Here is a 21,122-nt window from a genome sequence, read left to right as displayed (position 1 = left end):
TTTACTTGACAGAGATCACAAGTAGGCAGAGAAGCAGGTAGAGAGAGAGGAGGAAGCAGGCTCCCTGCTGAGCAGAAAGACTGATGCTGGGCTCCATCCCAGGATCCTGGGATCATGACCTGAGCCAAAGGCAAAGGCTTTAACCCACTGAGCCACCCAGGCACCCCTCATTGTATGTATTTTTGTGTATCCATGTGTTTGTCATGTTTCTACATTTTACTCATTTTTTCTTGTAGCTGTAGTTCATTGGCATTACTATATAGAATTCCACTGAATGAACTGTGATATAATAAAAAAAAATATTTGGTCTTTGTTCTGGTTCCTCTCATGGAACTCCTAAAGCCTTGGAATTTCTAGAGTTTCTTTTTGTATGCTAATGAGGTTAATAGTGCCAGAGATCCCTAGATAGTTTCAGGATGGGGCTGGTCATCAGAGGCTGAGGCATGTTTAGAGGGTTGGAACTTTCAGTTTCATCCCCTGACTTCCTGAGATGAGAGAGGAACTGGAGACTGATCTAATGACTAATTCCAGGTTCGTTTCTACTTTGGACTATTGTGGGCAATGTTACTCGAAGGTTCTTAGGATTTTCTTTTTAATTTGTAGAAGTTAGTAATCTAGTATTTGAGTTCTTTGGTTATGTGTTAAAGATATCTTCCTTTCTTGTGGCTTGTTTTTGTCATCCTCTTTGGTGTGTTTTGATAAATAAAAGTTGTGGATTATAGTTCAGGTTTTTTTTTTTTTCCTCTTATGTTTAGTGCTTTCTGTCTTGTTTAAGAAATTTTTCCTTTCTCTGATTCTATTTTTCCTTTCACATTTAGACGTTTGGTTTGCCTTGAGTTGATTTTGCTTAAGGAGGGAAGGAAGTAGGAATCTGTTTCATATCCCTTCATTTGTTCTAGCTTCATTTATTGAAAAGACAGTTCTTTCCCTGGGCTCTGATATGCCGCTTGTCTTTAGTCAGGTGTCTATGCAGGTGTGTTTCTGTTTTTGGCCTCTTAGCCTGTTCTTTATTAGATTTTTCTCTTCCTGCATAAATACCATATTATCTTTAATAAAATTGCTTTTATAATCTTTATTGGGTAGAGCACATGTTTCCACTTTGTTCTTTTCCAAGAGGGTTTTGGCTCTTTTGGCCATTTTGGTTACTGAATAAATTTTAGAATTAACTTGTCAAATTTTATTTTAAAAGCTGTTGAATTTTGAGTGGGATTTCATCAAGTCTATATATCTATTTCAGGAGAAGTGGAATCTTCACAAAATTAAGTTTTCAAGCTTCTGAACATGGAAAACTATCCCTTACATTCAGATAATCCTAGTATTTGTCAGTAAAGTTTTATAATTTTCCCCCACAACTTGTTACATGTACTGCTAGTTAGTGGGTTCTGTGTGTGTTACTATAAATATAATTGTTTTGAAAATTGCCTTGTCTAACTATGATGAATATATAGAAATACAATTGATTTTTTTTTTTTAATTTTTATTTATTTATTTGACAGAGATCACAAGTAGGCAGAGAGGCAGGCAGAGAGAGAGGAGGAAGCAGGCTCCCTGCTGAGCAGAGAGCCCGATGCAGGACTCGATCCCAGGACCCTGAGATCATGACCTGAGCCGAAGGCAGCAGCTTAACCCACTGAGCCACCCAGGCGCCCTGAAATACAATTGATTTTTTATATATTAGTATCATTTCCAATAATCTTGCTAAAATCTAGCATTGCTGTTACCTACATATTCTTTGGAATTTTTACTCTATCTCGGAATAATACTTTGTTTCTTCCTATTTGATCCTACATTTTCCTTTTCTGTGCTGTCTAGTAGTCTATAAAGTGTTGCATTGAAGTAGTGGTGGGCATCCTGGTTTTTGTTCATGGTCAAAGCAAAGCTTTCACGGTTTCATCATTAGATAAGATTTTTGTTGCTACTCATGGTCAAATAAGGAACTTCCCTTCTGTTCATAGTTGGCGAAGAATATCTATTGAGATGAACATATGCTTTTTCTGTTTTAATTCTTTATTGATGTGGTAAATTGCATTTTGTATTTACAGCTAAGTTTGGTTTGCTGTTTTGTTTAGGACTTTTTGTATTTTGTATTTCATGAGTAAGATTGGTTTGTAATTGGGGCGCCTGGGTGGCTCAGTGGGTTGAAGCCTCTGCCTTCGGCTCAGGTCATGATCCCGGGATCCTGGGATCGAGCCCAGGCTCCCTACTCAGCAAGGAGCCTGCTTCTCCCTCTCCCTCTGCCTGCCGCTCGCCCTACTTGTGTTTTCACTCTTTCCCTCTCACTGTCAAATAAAGAAAGAAATCTTTTTTAAAATAATGCTGTAAGGGGTGCCTGGGTGACTCAGTAGGTTAAAGCCTCTGCCTTTAGCTCAGGTCATGATCTCAGGGTCCTGGGATCGAGTCCCGCATCGGGCTCTCTGCTCAGCAGGGAGCCTGCTTCCCCCTCTCTCCCTCTGCCTGCCTCTCTGCCTACTTGTGATCTCTGTCTGTCAAATAAATAAATAAAATCTTATAGGAAAATTTACAGCATTTTTTTAAATCTCCTTACTGTATCTTAAAAGGTTTAGTATGATGAATATTTTTTTATTTCTCTGTGCATGTGTTAATCAGTTTGGTATATTAGGTTTAGTATAACTTTTGTTTATTTTATTTATTTATTTATTTATTTTTTAAAGATTTTTAAATTTATTTGTCAGAGAGAGAGAGCGCATGAACACAGGCAGACAGAATGGCAGGCAGAGGCAGAGGGAGAAGCAGACTCCCTGCCGAGCAAGGAGCCCGATGTGGGACTCGATCCCAGGACGCTGGGATCATGACCTGAGCCGACGTCCCAACTTTTGTTTATTTTAAAGATTTTTTTTATTCCAGAGAGAGAGAGCATGAGTGGGGATTGTCAGAGGCATCCTGAGAAGCAAACTGTGGTGGGAGCCCTCTGTGGGCTCTGTCCCAGAAGCCTGCGATCATGACCTGAGGGAGCTGAAGGCAGACGCTTAACCTGCTGAGCCATCCAGGCCGCCCCATGTTTATTGTTTTTTCATTGATATTTTTAATAGTTAGGTTTTTTTAAGTTTATTTATTTTAGTAATCTCTACACCCAGTCTGTCACTCCTGCCCTAGGACCATGAGACCAAGAGCTGTGTGTTCTTCTTACTTAGCCAGCTAGGCACCCCAATGGTGGTTGTTGTTTTTTTATTTTGCTTTCAGCATCTAGTATACACCCAATAATGAATATTTATTGAAGAAGTAAATAAATTATGTAGTGCTTATTTACCAAAAATAAGTTTTTTTAAAAAAATAAATACATATTTGAATATTCTCTTCCTGGCTTTAAATCATATTGGGATGGCCTTCTTTATACTGAGGTTAACTTGGAATTCCCTGGGTTAGTTTGGCTTTATGATTCTTTTTTTTTCCCCCTTCAATTAAATAAGTTAACGTTTTCGTAATTTTGTAATCCTGTTTGGTTGATTTATCTATGAAATGAAATTTATCTATGAAATGTTAACAGTTTGTTAATTGTAGAACAATTAGAAATTGTATACTTTAAAAATACAAAACTTACTCATAATGGTTAAGACAGACCTTAGTTAAAAGGCTGTATGTTATTTAGGGAACTAAAATTTTTCTTCCCCTGAAAATTAACTAATAGACATTGGAGATACTTTATTGAGTTGAGGGAAGGGATGAATTCCCTTTGGGAAAATAAATTTTTCCTTACTATCCAGAAATTAATGATGCTCGTTCACCCTGCTTTTTGTTCCTTTCCTTTTAAATTCTGTCCATAAGTTGTCTACTTGCCACCTTTTGAGCTTTTGAGCACTTGAAATATGGCGAGTCTAAGTTGAAATGTGTAAGTGTAAAATATATACCGCGTTTTGAAGACTTATTATAAAAAAGAAGGTAAAATGTCCCATTCATATTTTTATATTGGTTACCTATTGAAATGACAGTATTTTGAATATATTGTATTACATAAAATATTAATAATTTTGTCTGCTTCTTTCTGTTAATGTAGTTGTAAAAATTTTTAAATTCAGTATGTGGCATGCATTCCACTCCCATTGAATAGTGCTAACCCAACAAACACCAGGACATTCATCCATTTAATCTTTTTGACAAAGTTGTATAATGCCTAATACCAAAGTACTTGATTACTTTTGTCAGTTGAATTTTTTTCCTCAATGAATCAGAGATAGTTCGAGAATGTTATCTTGTCTACTGGAGTTCTTCCTTTTAGAACAGATGATGCTTCTCTCCTATTTTTATTTTATTTAAGAGTTTTCCTTTTTTAAGTAATCTCTATACCCAACATGGGGCTCAAACTCACAATCTTGACTGAGATCAGGAGTCACACACTCCACTGACTAAGCCAGCCAGGCACCCCCTCCTCTCCTATTTTTAGTTTTCTGTTGCCGTCTCCCCTCCTAGTTTCCAAGATAATTTTTTTCTGCCACCACTTGTTTATTCTAAACTCAACTACATGATTTTTCACTTTTAGTTTTTTTGTTTTTTCAAGATTTTATTTATTTATTTGTCTGAGAACATGAGCAGGGGGAGCGTTAGGCAGAGGGCGAAGCAGGCTCCCAGCTGAATCCAGGACCCTGGGATCAAAACCTGGGCCGAAGGTAGACACTTAACTGAGCTACACAGGTGTCCCAAATTTAGTTGACTCATTAATAAATAAACTCTTTTAGTCCGCTTTTTTTAAATTTCTTTGCTTGTTGCAGAATTTGAGCTTCTCTTTGATAAAAAGAACAGTGTCTTAAGTTCCTAGTCATGGAGGCATTCACTCAACAACTACAGTAGAGTAGAAGAGGATGAGTAAAATCTGAATTCATGCCCTCAAAGAAATGATAAATTTGCTAGTCATGTGATAATAAATTAACTAATAAATTGGCACATGTTATAACTAAATAGCATTAATTGCTTCATGATAGAATTAAACAATAAAATTTATTAATGCAGAATGAGGTAACTAGCCTTGAGGAAGAAAGTTGGTATTTATGAAGGATAAGGTATGTTTAGACACTTATTCTAGGTAACTGTGAACATAAAAATATAGTAAATTAGCAGTGCCTGGATTTGAGTTCTCTCACCACTTGCTAACTACTATGAACTTGGGCAGATTATATAATTTGTATGAAGTTTTTTTGTTTGTATACTGGAGATAATAGTAGCTACTTAGTTTATGAGGATTAAATTAGTTAATACATTGCTTTAAGCAGTGTTTTTGGCACTTAGTGTTTATGTATCTATGCAAACAACGTATATTGGTGTATGTCTGTAGATTTATGTATAGAGATATGTAGATATTTGCTACAGTTTTAAATATTTTCCATGGTTACTGTAGTGTTAGTTATTTCATTTATTTATTTATTTATTTATTAAAGATGCTATTCATTTATTTGACAGAGAGGCAGAGATCACAAGCAGGCAGAGAGGCAGGCAGAGAGAGAGAGGGGAAAGCAGGCTCCCTGCCAAGCAGAGAACCCAATGTGAGGCTCGATCCCAGGACCCTGAGACATGACCTGAGCCGAAGGCAGAGGCTTTAACCCACTGAACCAACCAGCCACCCCAATAATTTTATTTTTAATGGTGGCATAGTATTCAGTTCCATAGGGGTGCCATTATTTAATTTTCTTTGAGATTCATTTTCACTTTATTTTTTTAATTTATTATTATTTAAGATTTATTTATTTGACTCAGAAAGCGCAAGAGAGCATGCACGCATGAGCACAAGCAGGGGTGAGCAGCAGGCAGAGGAAGAGGCAGAAGCACCCTGCTGAGCAGAGAGCTCAATGCAGGACTGGATCCCAGGACCCTGGGATCATGACCTGAGCAGAAGGCAGATACTTAATTGACTGAGCCACCCAGGCGCCCCTCATTTTCATTTTAGATGAGAAATATTTTCATTGTTGAACTCAAATGATTTTTTTCTCTATTTTTTTTTTTTACTTACCTTTAATTTCAAGATCACAAAGTATTTAGATGGGTAGCAGTACTGGCTTGTTTTATTTCTTATTTCTGAGATCTAAATTTAAATTTTAAATGAATGTCTACCAAAGAAGCCAAGAGCTTTTAAATTAATTCTTTTGGGTCTGCAAATGGTATCCCAAAGTTTAACTGAATAGTTTAATTGCCCTCTTTTGAAGAATTTAAAGTAGCTACAGCCTTGTGATTATCACTGGGTTACTCAGTGTTGGGAAATTTTGGCAGAATGTATACAGTCATCATTCAGAAACTAGTTATATTGTCTTTTCCAGCTTGAATTAGGAGAACATTAGCCTTGAAGTTTGCATTTTGAATTAGCATGTGCAAAATTGTATCCTGCTAAATGTTTGTCATCAAGTGACGTTTTGTTTAAAAAAATTAATGGAGCATGTTACTATGGCAGCCTCAGAAAAAAATAGCTGAAGCACTGGGTTACTTTTGGACAACCTTTTAAGTCCTTTATTACCTTTGGGTATACATGCATGATAATCTTTTGGAAAGCTAAAATATGGTAAATCATCCATTAATAGCTTACTTTTACTACTTAGAGTTGAATTTACTTTAGCAAATTCTGCTTGGGGTTAATACTGGGGATAGGGCAAGCAAATAAAGTGATGTGAAAAAATGCCATATTCACTGTTAAAATATTTTTCACACTATTTTATACCTTTGTCAGTAAATAAAAGGTAACATTAATATGAAATAATTTAGAATAAGTGTGCTCTTTTGAGTAAACTATCTCAAGCTCACTTTAAAAAATCCTGATTCTCTCTTTCAGAACAATGTCCTATCATTACCAAATATGGTGGCCAGGAAAATGGTTAAATAAATTACCAATATGCCTGTGGAAGGTGAATTGCAGTTCAGTATTTGCTTCCCTTTGCAAAATGTTGTTTTATTCTAATTCATCTGATTTTGTGAAAAATACACCATGTTGTGGTATTCAGTAACAGGCAGTTGAACTTTCTCTCATATATTCCAGTCATGTGCCATCTGAAATTTCTTCTTCAAAGCTGTCTGATAGCTCTTACTCCCTTCTTTAAAACACATATTCATTAGGGGTGCCTGGGTGCTCAGTGGGTTGGGCCTCTGTCTTCAGCTGGGGTCATGATCTCAGGGTCCTGGGATCGAGCCCCACATCGGGCTCTCTGCTCAGCGTAGAGCCTGCTTCCCCCTCTCCCTCTGCCTGCCTCCCTGCCTACTTGTGAACTCTGTCAAATAAATAAATAAATAATCTTAAAAAAAAAAAAAACCCACATGTTCATTAAGGCCCATATTTATTAAGCTGGGTGCTTTTTAAATGTAGGGAAGAAAGAACAAAGTAGGTCTCTGCACTTAAGCTTATTCAATACTATCGGGTAGACATACAGGTTACAGATTCTGTATAAAGAGATTTTTTAGTTATTATGGGAGAAAGTAATTTTTTTTTTTTAAAGATTTTATTTATTTATTTGACAGAGAGAGATCACAAGTAGACAGAGAGGCAGGCAGAGAGAGAGAGAGAGGAGGAAGCAGGCTCCCTGCTGAGCAAAGAGCCCGATGTGGGGCTCGATCCCAGGACCCTGAGATCATGACCTGAGCCGAAGGCAGCGGCTTAACCACTGAGCCACCCAGGCGCCCCACGGGAGAAAGTAATTTTAAACCAGCTTAAGCAGAGGAATTTATTGGCTTACATAAATGAAAAGACTGGTCTTGGACATGGGTTGGATCCCGACACTTAATGTAATATCCAGAATCTATTCCATTTTATTTATCATAGCTTTGCTCTCTTCTGGTTTGAATCTGTTCTCGGGCGGCAAAGATGGCCACAGCGATGCCAGACTTAAATCCCATAAATTTAGCAGCTTCAGTGATAGGCTTCCTTTCCAAATAGTTTCAGAAGTCTTGGGATTAACTCTAAGTGGCCAGACAGGTCCTCTGATGTGGTTGTGGGTGGGAGGACTAAGGATGTTGGAGCCCTATTTGAACTAGATGTAACAAAACAGAGATGACAGTATTCCAAAAAGGAAGTTATAATTTCTACTATCAGAAGAAAGGATATTGATGAGGCAAAAACAGCATAAAGTCTATGAAAATTAAGATAGAAGTTTTATATGAGCTGAAAAGATAGTTTCTAAGAGGAGCTGCTTAAGAAAAGTTTCAGGTGTCTGTATTTGCACTGGGCCCTGAAGGACAATTATAATTTTTCCAAGGCAGAATGAGTAAAGAAAGGACTTTCTAGGTCACTCACTTGAGAATTTTGGCAGTGAAAAAAGAATATTAAAATGAAAGCTACTGGAGTCTAAAGAGGAATGTTAAGATTTTTTTCCACCTCAGTGTGTATAAAACTTGAGCATTTTTATGGCAGAGGAGCAGAAGCAAGTAAGAGAAAATAATGCAGAGGAGGCAATCACTGATAAGTAGGGGAATTCAGGGGGATTAAGGATATAAAAGGAAAGGATTTAGGAAGGAAAAGGGAACTGTTCATTCTCTAAGGATACTTGAAGGAAGGTGGTAGTGGTGGCTGTGAAAGTTAAGATGGAAATTTGCTGTTAAATTGGTAATTGGCTTTTGCTTTCTGAAAGTGAGAAAGATTGACCAGTTATCTGTTGCTATGTACTAAGCCATTCATTCCAAAATGATTTTGTGGGTTAGCAATTTGGCTTGAACTCAGGGTAGGTGGTTTTTTCTGCTGTCTTGTCTTGGGTCAGTAATGTGGATGTGGCCATTTGGACTGTGGATGATAAGGTGGTGGCTTTGCTCGTATTTGCTGGTTGGTGATGACTGTTGACTGGACCTTTTTCTCCTAGTGCTCTCTCATTGACTATGAGCCTTCCCATGGCAGTGGCTGCACTGAAAAAAGGAAGAGATGAAGCAGTCAGGCTCTCATGAACTTGGAACTCCCACAGTGTCACTTCTTTTATATTGTATTGGACAAAGCAAGTCACACAGAGAACTAGACTTCCACCCTTTATGGGAGGAGAAGCGAAGTAACTTTATAAAGGGGAAGTGTGTGCTGAAGTGGGAGGAATTTGTACCTCTTCTTCCCCATCCAACATTTTGTGAAAATTTTCAGTCATGCGGCCAAGTTGAAAGGAATTCAAAGTGAATACCCATATGCTTACCAACTAGATTGTTCTATTAATATTTTCCTGTACTTGCTTTAGCACATGTTTATCCATCTATCCCTCTCTCAGCTAATTAACTTATATTACTTTTTGTTGAATTTCAGAGTAAATAGTAGATGTCAGTTTTTTCCTCTACGTAGTCTGTATATATTTAGTAAAAGTCAGTATCTTTACAGTTTTTCTTGATGAGATGTTTGCGTACAATGAAGTATACAAATTTAAGTGTGCCTTGTGCCTAGTTTTGCAGTCTACCACAGAAGGGAAAAATATGGAAAAGCTTTTCAGTGAAATGCCTCAGAAGTTCAACTATAGGGACGCCTGGGTGGCTCAGTTGGTTAAGCAGCTGCCTTCAGCTCAGGTCATGATCCCAGCATCCTGGGATCGAGTCCCACATCGGGCTCCTTGCTCCGCTGGGAGCCTGCTTTCTCCCTCTGACTCTGCCTTTCACTCTGTCTGCCTGTGCTCGCTCTCACTCTCCCTCTGAAAAATTATCTTTAAAAAAAAAAGAAGTTCAACTATAGTTGTATAAAAAGACTTGCAAAGGATGTCTTCCTTGAATATCTCTTTATGTCCTCATCACTAGTAATTTTTTCATTTAGTTTTACCTCAGCACTTTGGATTTTCATTTGTTTTACATTAATCTGAAATCACTTTGAGTGTTTCCTTACCTCCTATCCTTAAACTTATATTTTGTATATACTATAGACAAGCACTGTGCTAGAAAAAGGATGTAAGTAAGAGCTCCCTTGATTTCTTTTTTTTTTTTTAATATTTTATTTATTTGACAGGCAGAGATCACAAGTAGACAGAGAGGCAGGCAGAGAGGGGGGATGGGAAGCAGGCTCCCCGCCCAGCAGAGAGCCAGATATGGGGCTCGATCCCAAGACCCTGGGATCATGACCTCAGCTGAAAGCAGAGGCTTTAACCCACTGAGCCACCAGGCGCCCGCTCCCTTGATTTCTAGGTGTTCAAACTAGGTGAATCTCAAATCAGTTTAGATTAATAATAGATGTGATTTATTTAATGCTTATGTTCAAGGTGAATAATAAGCACTTTTCAGTTGAATTGTTTCATTTAATCCTTCTAATTTAGGAGATAGATACTTTCTCATTTTAAAAGTTAGGAAACTGGGGCATTAAAGCCTTTGCCTTCAGCTCAGATCATGATCCCAGGGTCCTCTGCTCAGCGGGGAGCTTGCTTCCTCCCCTCTCTCTCTCTGCCTGCCTCTGCCTACTTGTGATTTCTGTCTGTGAAATAAATAAATAAAATATTGTTTTAAAAAAGTTAGGAAACTAAGGCATGTGGGAAAGTTTTCACTTCCCCAAGTTCTTACAGCTTCATAAATCAAGCTGATGTGACTCCAGACCCATAATTAATCCCTGATTCGTATTGATAAGAAAAGCAAGAAATGTGCCCTGTTACACAGTAGCTAACTAACCCTTTAACTGGTTATATTGCTTCATACAGTAATTTTGATCTGAACTATGTTTATCTTAAGAAGACTACAGATTTTTATGAACTAACTGATGAGATAGTTTAATAAACTATTTCTTATAGCTTATGAATAGATATTTTAGCAATTTAAAAAGGAAGAATTTTAAGATTATAACTCTTTTCTTAAACTCTGTGCCCAGTATGGGGCTTAGTGAGATCAAGAGTTGCATACTCCACCAGTTGAGCCAGCCAGATACCCCAGTTTTACAACTAATGATTTAACTTCAGATAACCCAATAGAAGTGTGGTCAAAACTGACAAATTCAGCCATAATTTAACCTTTGAGAGGAGTATTGCAACTTCTTGTAGCTTTAATACTCTTATTTTTCTGATCTTTGTTACATTATACATTAATAGTTATAGAATACTATAACCCCTTAATCAATTTTTCATATGTGTTTTGATAATAGTTCCTTGATTTTATTGATTAGATATTGAGTACTTTTATTGTTAATTGGCTTATGAGTAATTTAACAAATAGCAAAAGATTGAGACCATTTGAACTTGCTATTTGCATAACAGTAAGCCCTATTCAAACTCTTGGCAATATGTGACTAGCCCTTAAATTGTTTTGTGCCAAGAGTCCTGGGGAAAGTGCCATTGGTTAACAGCAGCCACTGAGACACCTAAAATGAAAGGTTCTTAAGTTCATTTACAGTGCTAGCTTTCCTGTTAGGTCAGGGAATGAGGTAAAGTCATGTATGACTAACATATCCCTTAACCCAGCATTGTGTAGATATTTTTAAAATGTTCCTTCACCCAGATGTCCCACAACTGTTCATTTTATTTTATTTGGTTGTTTTTGTGTAAGTGGCTTTAAATCCTAAATCATATGAGGTAGGTTACAAACAAAATAAATCTATTTGTGTTTTTAAAAAATCTAATTGAGGTTTATGTTTATTTTTATGTATAGGTCTTGCCATCTTGGAAGCTACAAGAAAAAATATATTAGGGAAGGTTTGGTCTTTTAAGTGGACATGGCTCAGATATCCAGCAATAATGGATTTAAACAGTGTTCATCACATTTGGAACCAACAAGAACAAAAGAAGTGGACAAAGAAGAAGCATTACAGATGGAAGCAGAAGCTTTAGCAAAACTGCAAAAGGATAGACGAGTGACTGATCATCAGAGAGGCTTTGAGTTGTCAAGCAACACCAGACAAAAAGCACAAGTTTATAACAAACAGGATTATGATCTCATGGTGTTTCCTGAATCTGATACCCAAAAAAGAGTAGTAGATATTGATGTAGAAAAGCTTACCCAAGCTGAACTTGAGAAACTATTGCTGGATGACAGTTTCGAAACTAGGAAAACACCTGTCTTGCCAGTTACTCCTGTTCTGAGCCCTTCATTTTCAACACAGGTCTATCTTAGACCTACTATTCAGAGAGGACAGTGGCCACCTGGATTATCTGGGCCTTCCACTTACACTTTACCTTCTATTTATCAGTCAACTTACAGCAGTAAACAGACTGTATTCCAAAATGGCTTCAATCCAAGAATGCCTGCTTTTCCATCCACAGAACCTATATATTTAACTTTCCCAGGACAGTCTCCATATTTTTCATACCCTTTGACACCTGCCACGCCCTTTCATCCACAGGGAAGCTTACCTGTCTATCGTCCAGTAGTCAGTCCTGACATGGCAAAGCTGTTTGACAAAATAGCTAGTACATCAGAATTTTTAAAAAATGGAAAAGCAAGGACTGATTTGGAGATCACAGATCCAAAAGCAACAGTCAACAATCTACAGGTATCTCCAAAGTCTGAAGATATAAGTAAATTTGACTGGTTAGACTTGGATCCCCTAAGTAAACCTAAGGTGGACAATGTAGAGGTATTAGATCATGAAGAAGAGAAAAGTATTCCAGGTTTACTGGCAGAGGATCCTTGGGATGCTGTTCTTCTTGAAGAGCGATCACCAACAAGTGGTCACCTTGAAAGTAAGGTGAATGGAAAATCTCCTTCTGGGGCAACAGTAACAAGAAGCCAGTCTTTAAATATTCGAACAACTCAGTTTACAAAAGTCCAGGGCCAAGTATCTCAGGTATAGTCTTTTCTTACTAACTTCTCAAACTTAGTAGTATAACACAGAATTCACGTTAAGTATATAATTTATTAGGTAAAAGAACTGTTTCTCATTTTGAATCTAGTTTCTTTATTCTTAAATGTGCTGTGAATCTTAGATTGTATGGGAAAGAATTAAATGTGTTTAGGTCAATTGAATAATTAGTTGCTATTAATATTTTTAATAGGATTATAAATTTAAAAACCTAATCAAGGAACTGGCTGTCACTGATAAGTTCTTATTTAAGATAATTTTTATGTCTCTCCCTGTCCTCTCATTATACATGGTCCTTCTTTCTCTTCCTTATCTCTTTAATTTTTCAGGGTAAACAAGGAATTTTGGGTTTTAACCCCATTATGGAAATTTTCCCATATATTATTTTGTTGATTTTAACTGTGAATGAATGAATGAATGGAAGAGCAAGAGGAAGGGAAGTAAAAGCCAATGAAGTCTCTCTTTAAACACCTATATTGATAAAAGTCAAGAATGGAACTATAGCCTATGTGGTGTAGTTGCCGAGTTCATATCATCTTACTATCTGTAAAATTAGTTAAGGGTAGCTGGGAAAGGATGTCTTCCTTAGAAGAGAGGCAGCAGGGTTTAGACTTCTCCTTTCAAAATACAGTATATCATTACAGATTTCTATTTTGCTCCTATATCTATGGATCTTGGGAATATTTAAGCCTCATTCTCCCCTTAATGTGAATTATAGCATTTGGCTAATTAGATCAGCCCTTAACTACTCTTTAGGTGCTGGTAACCGACTAGCCTTTAGGGAAGGAGAAGTGAATTTTTTTTTTTTTTAAAGATTTTATTTATTTGCCAGAGAAAGAGCAACCAAGCGAGCATCAGGTAGAGGGAGAAGCAGACTCCTGGCTGAGCAGGAATCTTGATGCGGGACTCGATCACAGGACCCAGGGATCATGACCCAAGTCAAAGGCAGACATTTAACTGACTGAGCCATCCAGGCATCCTGCAAATTTTTATTTTTATTTTTTTAATTCAGTTAGGGTTGCCTGAGTGGCTCAGTCAGTTGAGCATCTGCCTTCAACTGAGGTCATGATCCTGGGGTCCTGGGATGGAGCCCCTAGTCATGCTCCTTGCTTGGTGGGGAGCCTGCTCCTTCTTCCTCTGCCTGCCATTTCCCCTGCTTGTGCTTACTCTCTCTTTCTGTTGAATAAATGGATAAAATCTTTAAAAAAAAAATTTAAAATTTTAAATTCAATTAGCCCACACATAGTACACCATTAGTTTCAGATGTCGTGTTCAATAATTTATCAGTTGCTCCTCACATCACGTGCCTTAATGCCCATTATCCAGTTACCCCATCCCTTCACCCACGAATAATCGAATTTTGCATGATTTTGGATGGGTGTATCTTGAATTGTGACTTTGAAAAGCCATTTTGGAGAAAGAAGCAGGTAGTAAGGAAGCTTAGGAAAAAAGATGAGGACATTATCAGAAGAAAGAGGAAAATCTTAATTTCCTCTTTTTTGCCAGATATAGTGTTTTATAAATGTATTTTGACTATAGCTCACACTAAGAATATGTTAAGCTCTTTTAAGTTTTTCAATATTTATAAATTCAGTCACATAATCTCTTTATACTTTAAAAAATCGCAAGTTAATTATACATTTTAAATTGGAATCCTAAATACAGTGTCAAATTATTTTCTTTTAATATCTCTATCATTTTGTTGTGGTTTTTGTTTTTACAAAATAGCAGTCATTTTCTAAAGTATTTAAAAGGAGAAGGGGAAACTTTAAGCCATGAGTCATCCAATAAAAAAAAAAGCAGGGGCGGAGGGGGAATATACCTAGAAGAGGAGTTGCTGGTAATTCTGTTTAGCTTTTTGAGGCATTACCAAACTTCTTTCCATAGTGGTTGCACCATTTTACATCCCACCAGCAATGTTTGAGAGTTCCGGTTTCTTCACATCCTTGCCAGTACTGTTATTTTCCATTTTTTAGATTAAGCCATCCTGATGGATAGGAAGCATACCATTGTGGTTTTGATTTACATTTCCTGATTAATGATGAGCATCTTTTCATGTGCTTAATTGGCCATTTGTATATCATTTTTGGAGAAATGTCTGTTTAAATCATTTGCTCATTCTACAAATTAGATTGGTTTTAGCAACTTTATTCATAATAGTCCCAAGTTGGAAATAACCCCAATTAACTGATAAATGGGTAAACCAAAGTGTTATGTTCATACAGTGGAATATTGCCTACAAAAAAAGAGTGAAGTATATATAATAGATGAACTATAAAAACATAAATGAAAGAAGCAAGATAGAAAAGACCATGTATTGTATGATTCATTTTATATCATATGTCCAGAGAAGGCAAATCCAGAGAGAAAGGAAGCAGACCAGTATTTTCCAGGGGTGTGGGAAGGTAGGAATGAAGATGATTGCTTAGTAGGTGCAGGGTTTGGGGGGTGATGAAAATGTTCTAGAATTAGACCATTTCAGGGTGCCTGGGTGGCTCAGTGGGTTAAGCCTCTGCCTTCGGCTCAGGGCGTGATCCCAGAGCCCCCCATGGCATCAGGCTTCCTGCTCAGCAGGGAACCTGCTTCCTCCTCTCTCTCTGCCTGCCTCTCTGCGTACTTGTGATCTCTCTCTATCAAATAAATAAATAAAATCTTAAAAAAAAAAAAAAAGGAATTAGACCATTTCAGTGTTCTTATCATAGTGGTGGTGACCACACAACAACATTGTGAATGTACTGAAAGCCAGTGAATTGCACGTTTTTAAATAGTTAAAACAGCCTATCCTGCTCAGGTCTGGTCACTGCCGGATTCACATTTCAGTCAGTGTTCCAGCGGAGAGATCCCTCCCCAAGTGTGGGTCTTCTTTTTATGGGTGAAGCATGAGGGATTAGGGATTTCAGCTGTTTTCAGGAATTGTTTGGGAAGGGCAGCTGCCTAGAACTTACAGATCTCAGGAACTGTGGAAAGTTGCAGTGTCTGCTATCAGAGAAAAGGAAGCTGCTAGTCTTGTAGGGAGCTAAGTGTAGACTTAGTCCTCCCACTGGTAGACAGAAAGCCCTTGATTGTCCATGCAATTCTGAATGAGCATCCAAGTCACTTTGAAATAATCCTGCTCCTTGCATCACACCTTTGTATGTATGTATTCACATCTCTACAATATATGCATTATGACCACAATACATAGATTATCTTGAATTTAATAAAATATTTATAAATGACTGGTTTATTTCATTATCTGTCTCAAATTCTAACTTTCTTTTTTTTTTTTTTTTTTTTAAAGATTTTATTTATTTATTTGACAGAGAGAGATCACAAGTAGACAGAGAGGCAGGCAGAGAGAGAGAGGGAAGCAGGCTCCCTGCTGAGCAGAGAGCCCGATGCGGGACTCGATCCCAGGACCCTGAGATCATGACCTGAGCTGAAGGCAGCGGCTTAACCCACTGAGCCACCCAGGCGCCCTCAAATTCTAACTTTCTCAGGATTGGAAAGTCATTTATCCTAAAGGAAACATTATTCCAGCTCAGCAAGAAGCCTGCTTCTCCCTGTCCTCCCTGCTTGTGCTTTCTGTTGCTTTCTCTGTTCCTATCTCTCAGATAAATAAATTCTTCAAAAAAAAGAATTAACTAGGCTTCTAAGCATCAGTTTTAACAGAAACCTGTTAGATTTTGCTTTAAGTATGGGGCGGGCACCTAGGTGGCTCAGTCAAGTTGAGTGTCTTACCCTTGATCTCAGCTCAGGTCTTGATCTCAGAGTCATGAGTTTGAGGCCCAATTTGGGCTCCATGCTGGGTGTGGAGCCTATGTTAAAAAAAAAAAGTTTCAGTTGGGGTGGGGGTTAAGGATCAAGGAGTAAGCAAACTGTATGAGAAACATGAGTGCTAATAAGCGAGGTAAGCAAAAATAACATGACTTGAACAGCTGAGCACTCAGATGGGAGCTTGATTTCTAGAATGTATGTATCAACAGCTTTACTAAATGGCACTATTTCTGTATTGAGGGGGCTTAGGCTACCTGCCCAGTCTTAAAGGAGTCTAACTGCAGCCTGGCTGAGGAATGCAGTTGTTAATCATTTCATTATTAAAATCCCATTTAGTGGGCGCCTGGGTGGCTCAGTGGGTTAAGCCGCTGCCTTTGGCTCGGGTCATGATCCCAGGGTCCTGGGATCGAGTCCCGCATTGGGCTCTCTGCTCAGCAGGGAGCCTGCTTCCTCCTCTCTCTCTGGCTGCCTCTCTGCCTACTTGTGATCTCTCTCTGTCAAATAAATAAAATCTTAAAAAAAATTACTAAAATCCCATTTAATAATTTTGTCTGAGCACCACATTCAAAGAGGGACCACTGGCAAACTAGGGTATGTCTTGAAAAGAGACATCTGCAGTTTTCAGGAGCTAGAAGCTAAGTCTTTTAAGGAACCATTGAAAAGATTGGAAATGTTTTGCTTGAAGAAGATTATTTTTTTTTATTTTTTGAAGAGAATATTAATTGAAGATAAGTCACTTCGTGGATCTGAGTTTCTTCATCTGTGAAATAAAGATGGTTATGTTGCGGGATCGTTGAGTGTGACAAGAATTCTTGAGATGTTTGGTGCAGCTTGGTTTATTTAATTAGAATGGGGATAGGACCCCTGGGCAAAAAAGAGCTTAACTTGTATGAAACTGGTGGTTATATGCTTAGTGCTCAAGGGGGAGGGGATGTGCAGGGAGTATTAAATCATTAGATGTCTTTGAATTTCTACTCATAAAACTACTTTCATAATATTTCTATGGTGCTTATCATTCAGTTTGATATTATTTATTGGTGAGATTTACATGAGACTCTTGAAGAATATAGCAACCTTTTTGAAACTGTGCAGGCTATCGGTAAGCCTTCTGGGCTAAAGGTGAACATTTTTTTGTTTCTGTCCCTTATCAGTTAAACTGGATGAGTTCTGGGATACATTTCCGGAGTAATACTTAAAGTTTGGAAAGTTCCCATGCAAGAGGAACTGGACTTTTTTCTTTCTCTGAAAGTTTTGTATTTTGAGGGCACCTGGGTTGCTCAGAGGGTTAAGCATCTGCCTTCAGCTCAGGTCGTGATCCCAGAGTCCTGGGATCAAGTCCCGAATTGGCCTCCTTGCTCATCAGGAAGTCTGCTGCTCCGTCTACTCTTCCCTCCTGCTTATGATCTCTCTTACTCTCTCTCTCAAATAAGTAAAACCTTTTTTTTTCTTTTTTAAGATTTTACTTATTTATTTTACAGAGAGATCACAAGCAGGCAGAGAGGCAGGCAGAGAGAGAGGAGGAAGCCGGCTCCCTGCTGAGCAGAGAGCCTGATGCAGGGCTCGATCCCAGAACCCTGACATCATGACCTGAACCGAAGGCAGCGGCTTAACCCACTGAGCCACCCAGGCGCCCCTCAAATAAGTAAAATCTTAAAAAAAAATAATAAAGTTTTGTAGTGTGGATATAGTTTCTCAAACCAATTCAGGAAGTAGGATAACTGAAAATCATGGTATTGTAAAAAAGATGAAATAGTGATATACTAAATTTCACAGTATATCAAGTATATTACCTTTGTGCTATAGTAAGTAGCATTTTTGTGCTAGATTTTAACAGATAAGTGGCAGCAGGTTCTGAAAGTTTTATAAAAAGGTTAAAGTTAAGCAAATCCTATTTATATTTTTTGATGTGAATTGAGAAATTCAAGTTAGTAACTTAATTTTAAAGTCCATTGTTTCAGAAGATAGAACAAGGACCGATGAGGAAGAAAATTGAAGGAGGCAGATAATATAGTTAAATATTGACTGTAGGAGGCACCTGGGTGGCTCAGTGGGTTAAAGCCTCTGCCTTCAGCCCAGGTCATGATCCCAGGGTCCTGGGATCGAGCCCCGCATCGGGCTCTCTGCTCAGTGCAGAGCCTGCTTCTCTCTCTCTCTCTCTCTCTGCCTACCTCTCTGCCTACTTATGTTCTCTGTCAAATAAATAAATAAAATCTTTAAAAAAAAAGTTAAAAAAAATAAAATAAACATTGACTGTAGAACTTATAAGTAGTCATTTAATAATGATGGTTTCTAGCAGGTTATTTTAACACTTTTCCCTTATAGTCATATCTTGGAGGGGATAGCAGTGCGTATTCTTTATAATTACTTTACATGCTGAAGTATTCATTTCCTCTAAGAATTTATGCTTTGTGGTAAAAGAGTATTTTTCTTACTCAGCAAGCTTACTTCCTGTTTCCTTTTAGTGTCTTTTGTTCATAATCTAAAGGCTTTGGTTCAAATTTTTGTGACCAATACCAGGAAAAGGCAGCATAGAATTTAAAATTTGTCTTATGGCAACTTAAGTTTAAATCAGACCTTCAGTTAATAGCTATAAATTTAGCTATTTTGAGCAGATTGCAAAGATTTTAGTAATCAAATTATTTTCATAGAACTGGCTTTGCAAAGTTCTATGGGTTTTAGTTCTTTCTAAAAGTTAACTATATTAACATTATAAGCGTTTATATACCCCATTGGCAGAATCTCTATCATTAATTTTAAACAAGGAGAAATTTTTTTTTTTTAAGATTTTAGTTATTTCATAGGGTGGTGGGGGGCAGAGGGAGAGGAGAATCCCAAGCACACTCCACACTGAAGTTTGAAGCATGTTTTGGGGCTTGATCTATAACCCTGAGATCATGACCTGAGCCAAAATCAAAAGTCACATGCTCAACTGACTGAACCACCCACGTGCCCCCAAGTAAGAGGGAATACTGAACAACATGATTTTCATTGTCTAGCTGATCGTAGTAAACTATTTCAATAGCTTAGTGAAGTATTTTTTTAAAACTATTTAAAAATTCATATAAAGAAGTGATTAACTTTGTTCCAAATAGTGACTGTTATAGACATATAATATTTACACACACATAACACTTAAAGTATATTTATTGAAAATTTAGGGGGCTCCTGAGTGGCTCAGTCATGAGCCTGCCTTTAGCTCTGGTCATCGCAGGGTCCTGGGATTGAGCCCGGCATCGGGCTCCCTGCTCAGCAGAAAGCCTGCTTCTCCCTCTCCTACTCCCCCTGCTTGTGTTCCCTCTCTAAACCATGTCTCTCTGTCAAATAAAATCTTCTAAAAAAGAAAATTTGGTGTTGTGTTCAGTCTAATTTCTGGGACAATCTGGCATGAACCTTGCATCTGTGTAGGCGTAAAGCTTTCCCATTCTTAAAACTGTTTTGAAAAGTATATACTGGTAGAGTTTTGTGCATTATTTCAAACCTTCATCACTTTCTTTAATCCACCCTTTCCACCTCCTCTGGTGGATGACCTTAACTACTTTTTTTTTTTTTAAACTAGTGAGGTTAGGACCATTTTTTGTATGCATTTGCCCACCTCAGATTTGCCTCATCTTTCTGGTTTGGTTGGGGGAGCTATTCTTTCACTTTTTTAAAACTTAATTCTTCCACCTCTTTTCTTGTTTTTGTCTCCCCAGATTATTTTCTACCATTACTCTTTATTTTGTTTTGTTTTGTTTTTAAAGATTTTATTTATTTATTTGAGAGAGAGACAGTGAGAGAGAGCATGAGCGAGGAGAAGGTCAGAGGGAGAAGCAGACTCCCCATGGAGCTGGGAGCCTGATGCAGGACTCGATCCCGGGACTCCGGGATCATGACCTGAGCCGAAAGCAGTTGTCCAACCAACTGAGTCACCCAGGCGTCCCCCATTACTCTTTAAAGAAGAATTTGTAGTTACTGCCTTTACAGTCTCCTGTTTTCATTGTATTGCAGTAACTTGTTTCTGGTAATATGAATACTAATTGCCAATCTAGTGAGCAGAATCATTGTCCAACTCTTTTGCTTCATTTAAAACAGCTGACTGCATCCTTTCCTTGAAACTTCTTTTTTGTGCTCTAGTTAAATCTACTTCCTAGTTTCTTTCCTGTAATCCTCCTTTTTCTTTGTCTAGCTTCTAAACATAGGCTTTTCTCCAAGGTTTTGCTCTTGTTGTCTTTAATATCTCTTACCTTTACTCTCTTGGTTGGTGCTTAATTTTGAGGCTCCAAGTTAGGTTGAAAGCTACTGCTCTACATTCCTGCAGTGATATGACTCCTTGGTTCTCTGTGGTTGAGATGCTCTGATAGTTAATTTTATGTGTCCCTTTGATTGTGCTCAGACATTTGGTCAAACATTAATCTGGGGTTGTCTGAGGGTGTTTCTGGATGAGATTAATATTTGAATCAATAGACTGAGTAAAGGCAGATTATCCTCCCTATTGTGGGTGGACCTCATCCAACCAGTTCGATGCCTGAATAAAACAAAGCACCCTGACCCTACTTCTAATGAGGGGAAATTCCTCCAGCCTGACTGCCTTTGAGCTGGAACTTGGGTTTTTTTCCTGCCTTTGGACTCCCAACTGAAATATCAGCTCTTTCTGGGTCTTGAGCCTGCTGGACTAAGATGAAAACTATACCATTATCTCCGGGGTCTCCAGCTTGCCAACTGACAGACCTGTCAG

General features: G+C 37.9%; 1 protein-coding gene and 1 long non-coding RNA gene across 6 annotated transcripts in view; one reads left to right on the top strand and one right to left on the bottom strand.

Moving 5' to 3' along the window:
- The window catches only part of PIK3C2A (phosphatidylinositol-4-phosphate 3-kinase catalytic subunit type 2 alpha), a 171,189-nt gene that overhangs the window by 80,479 nt on the left and 69,588 nt on the right, over positions 1–21,122 (top strand). For all 5 annotated transcript variants that reach the window (XM_059137403.1, XM_059137396.1, XM_059137390.1 and 2 more), the window contains one exon: positions 11,503–12,637. In XM_059137403.1, the coding sequence (XP_058993386.1) occupies positions 11,567–12,637 (1,071 nt within the window). In that variant the 5' untranslated portion in view covers positions 11,503–11,566. The remainder of the gene's footprint in view (positions 1–11,502; positions 12,638–21,122) is intronic.
- LOC131809960 (uncharacterized) lies at positions 8,484–20,722 on the bottom strand. Its single transcript, XR_009345349.1, has 3 exons — positions 20,632–20,722; positions 16,373–16,449; positions 8,484–8,820 (listed from the first exon to the last, which is right to left on the bottom strand). It is a non-coding gene; the product is annotated as an uncharacterized LOC131809960 (long non-coding RNA).

Source organism: Mustela lutreola, chromosome 1 (assembly GCF_030435805.1).
Source record: "Mustela lutreola isolate mMusLut2 chromosome 1, mMusLut2.pri, whole genome shotgun sequence".
In the NCBI taxonomy this organism is placed as follows: Eukaryota; Metazoa; Chordata; class Mammalia; order Carnivora; family Mustelidae; genus Mustela; species Mustela lutreola.
This window is presented reverse-complemented; position numbering and strand designations above follow the sequence as displayed.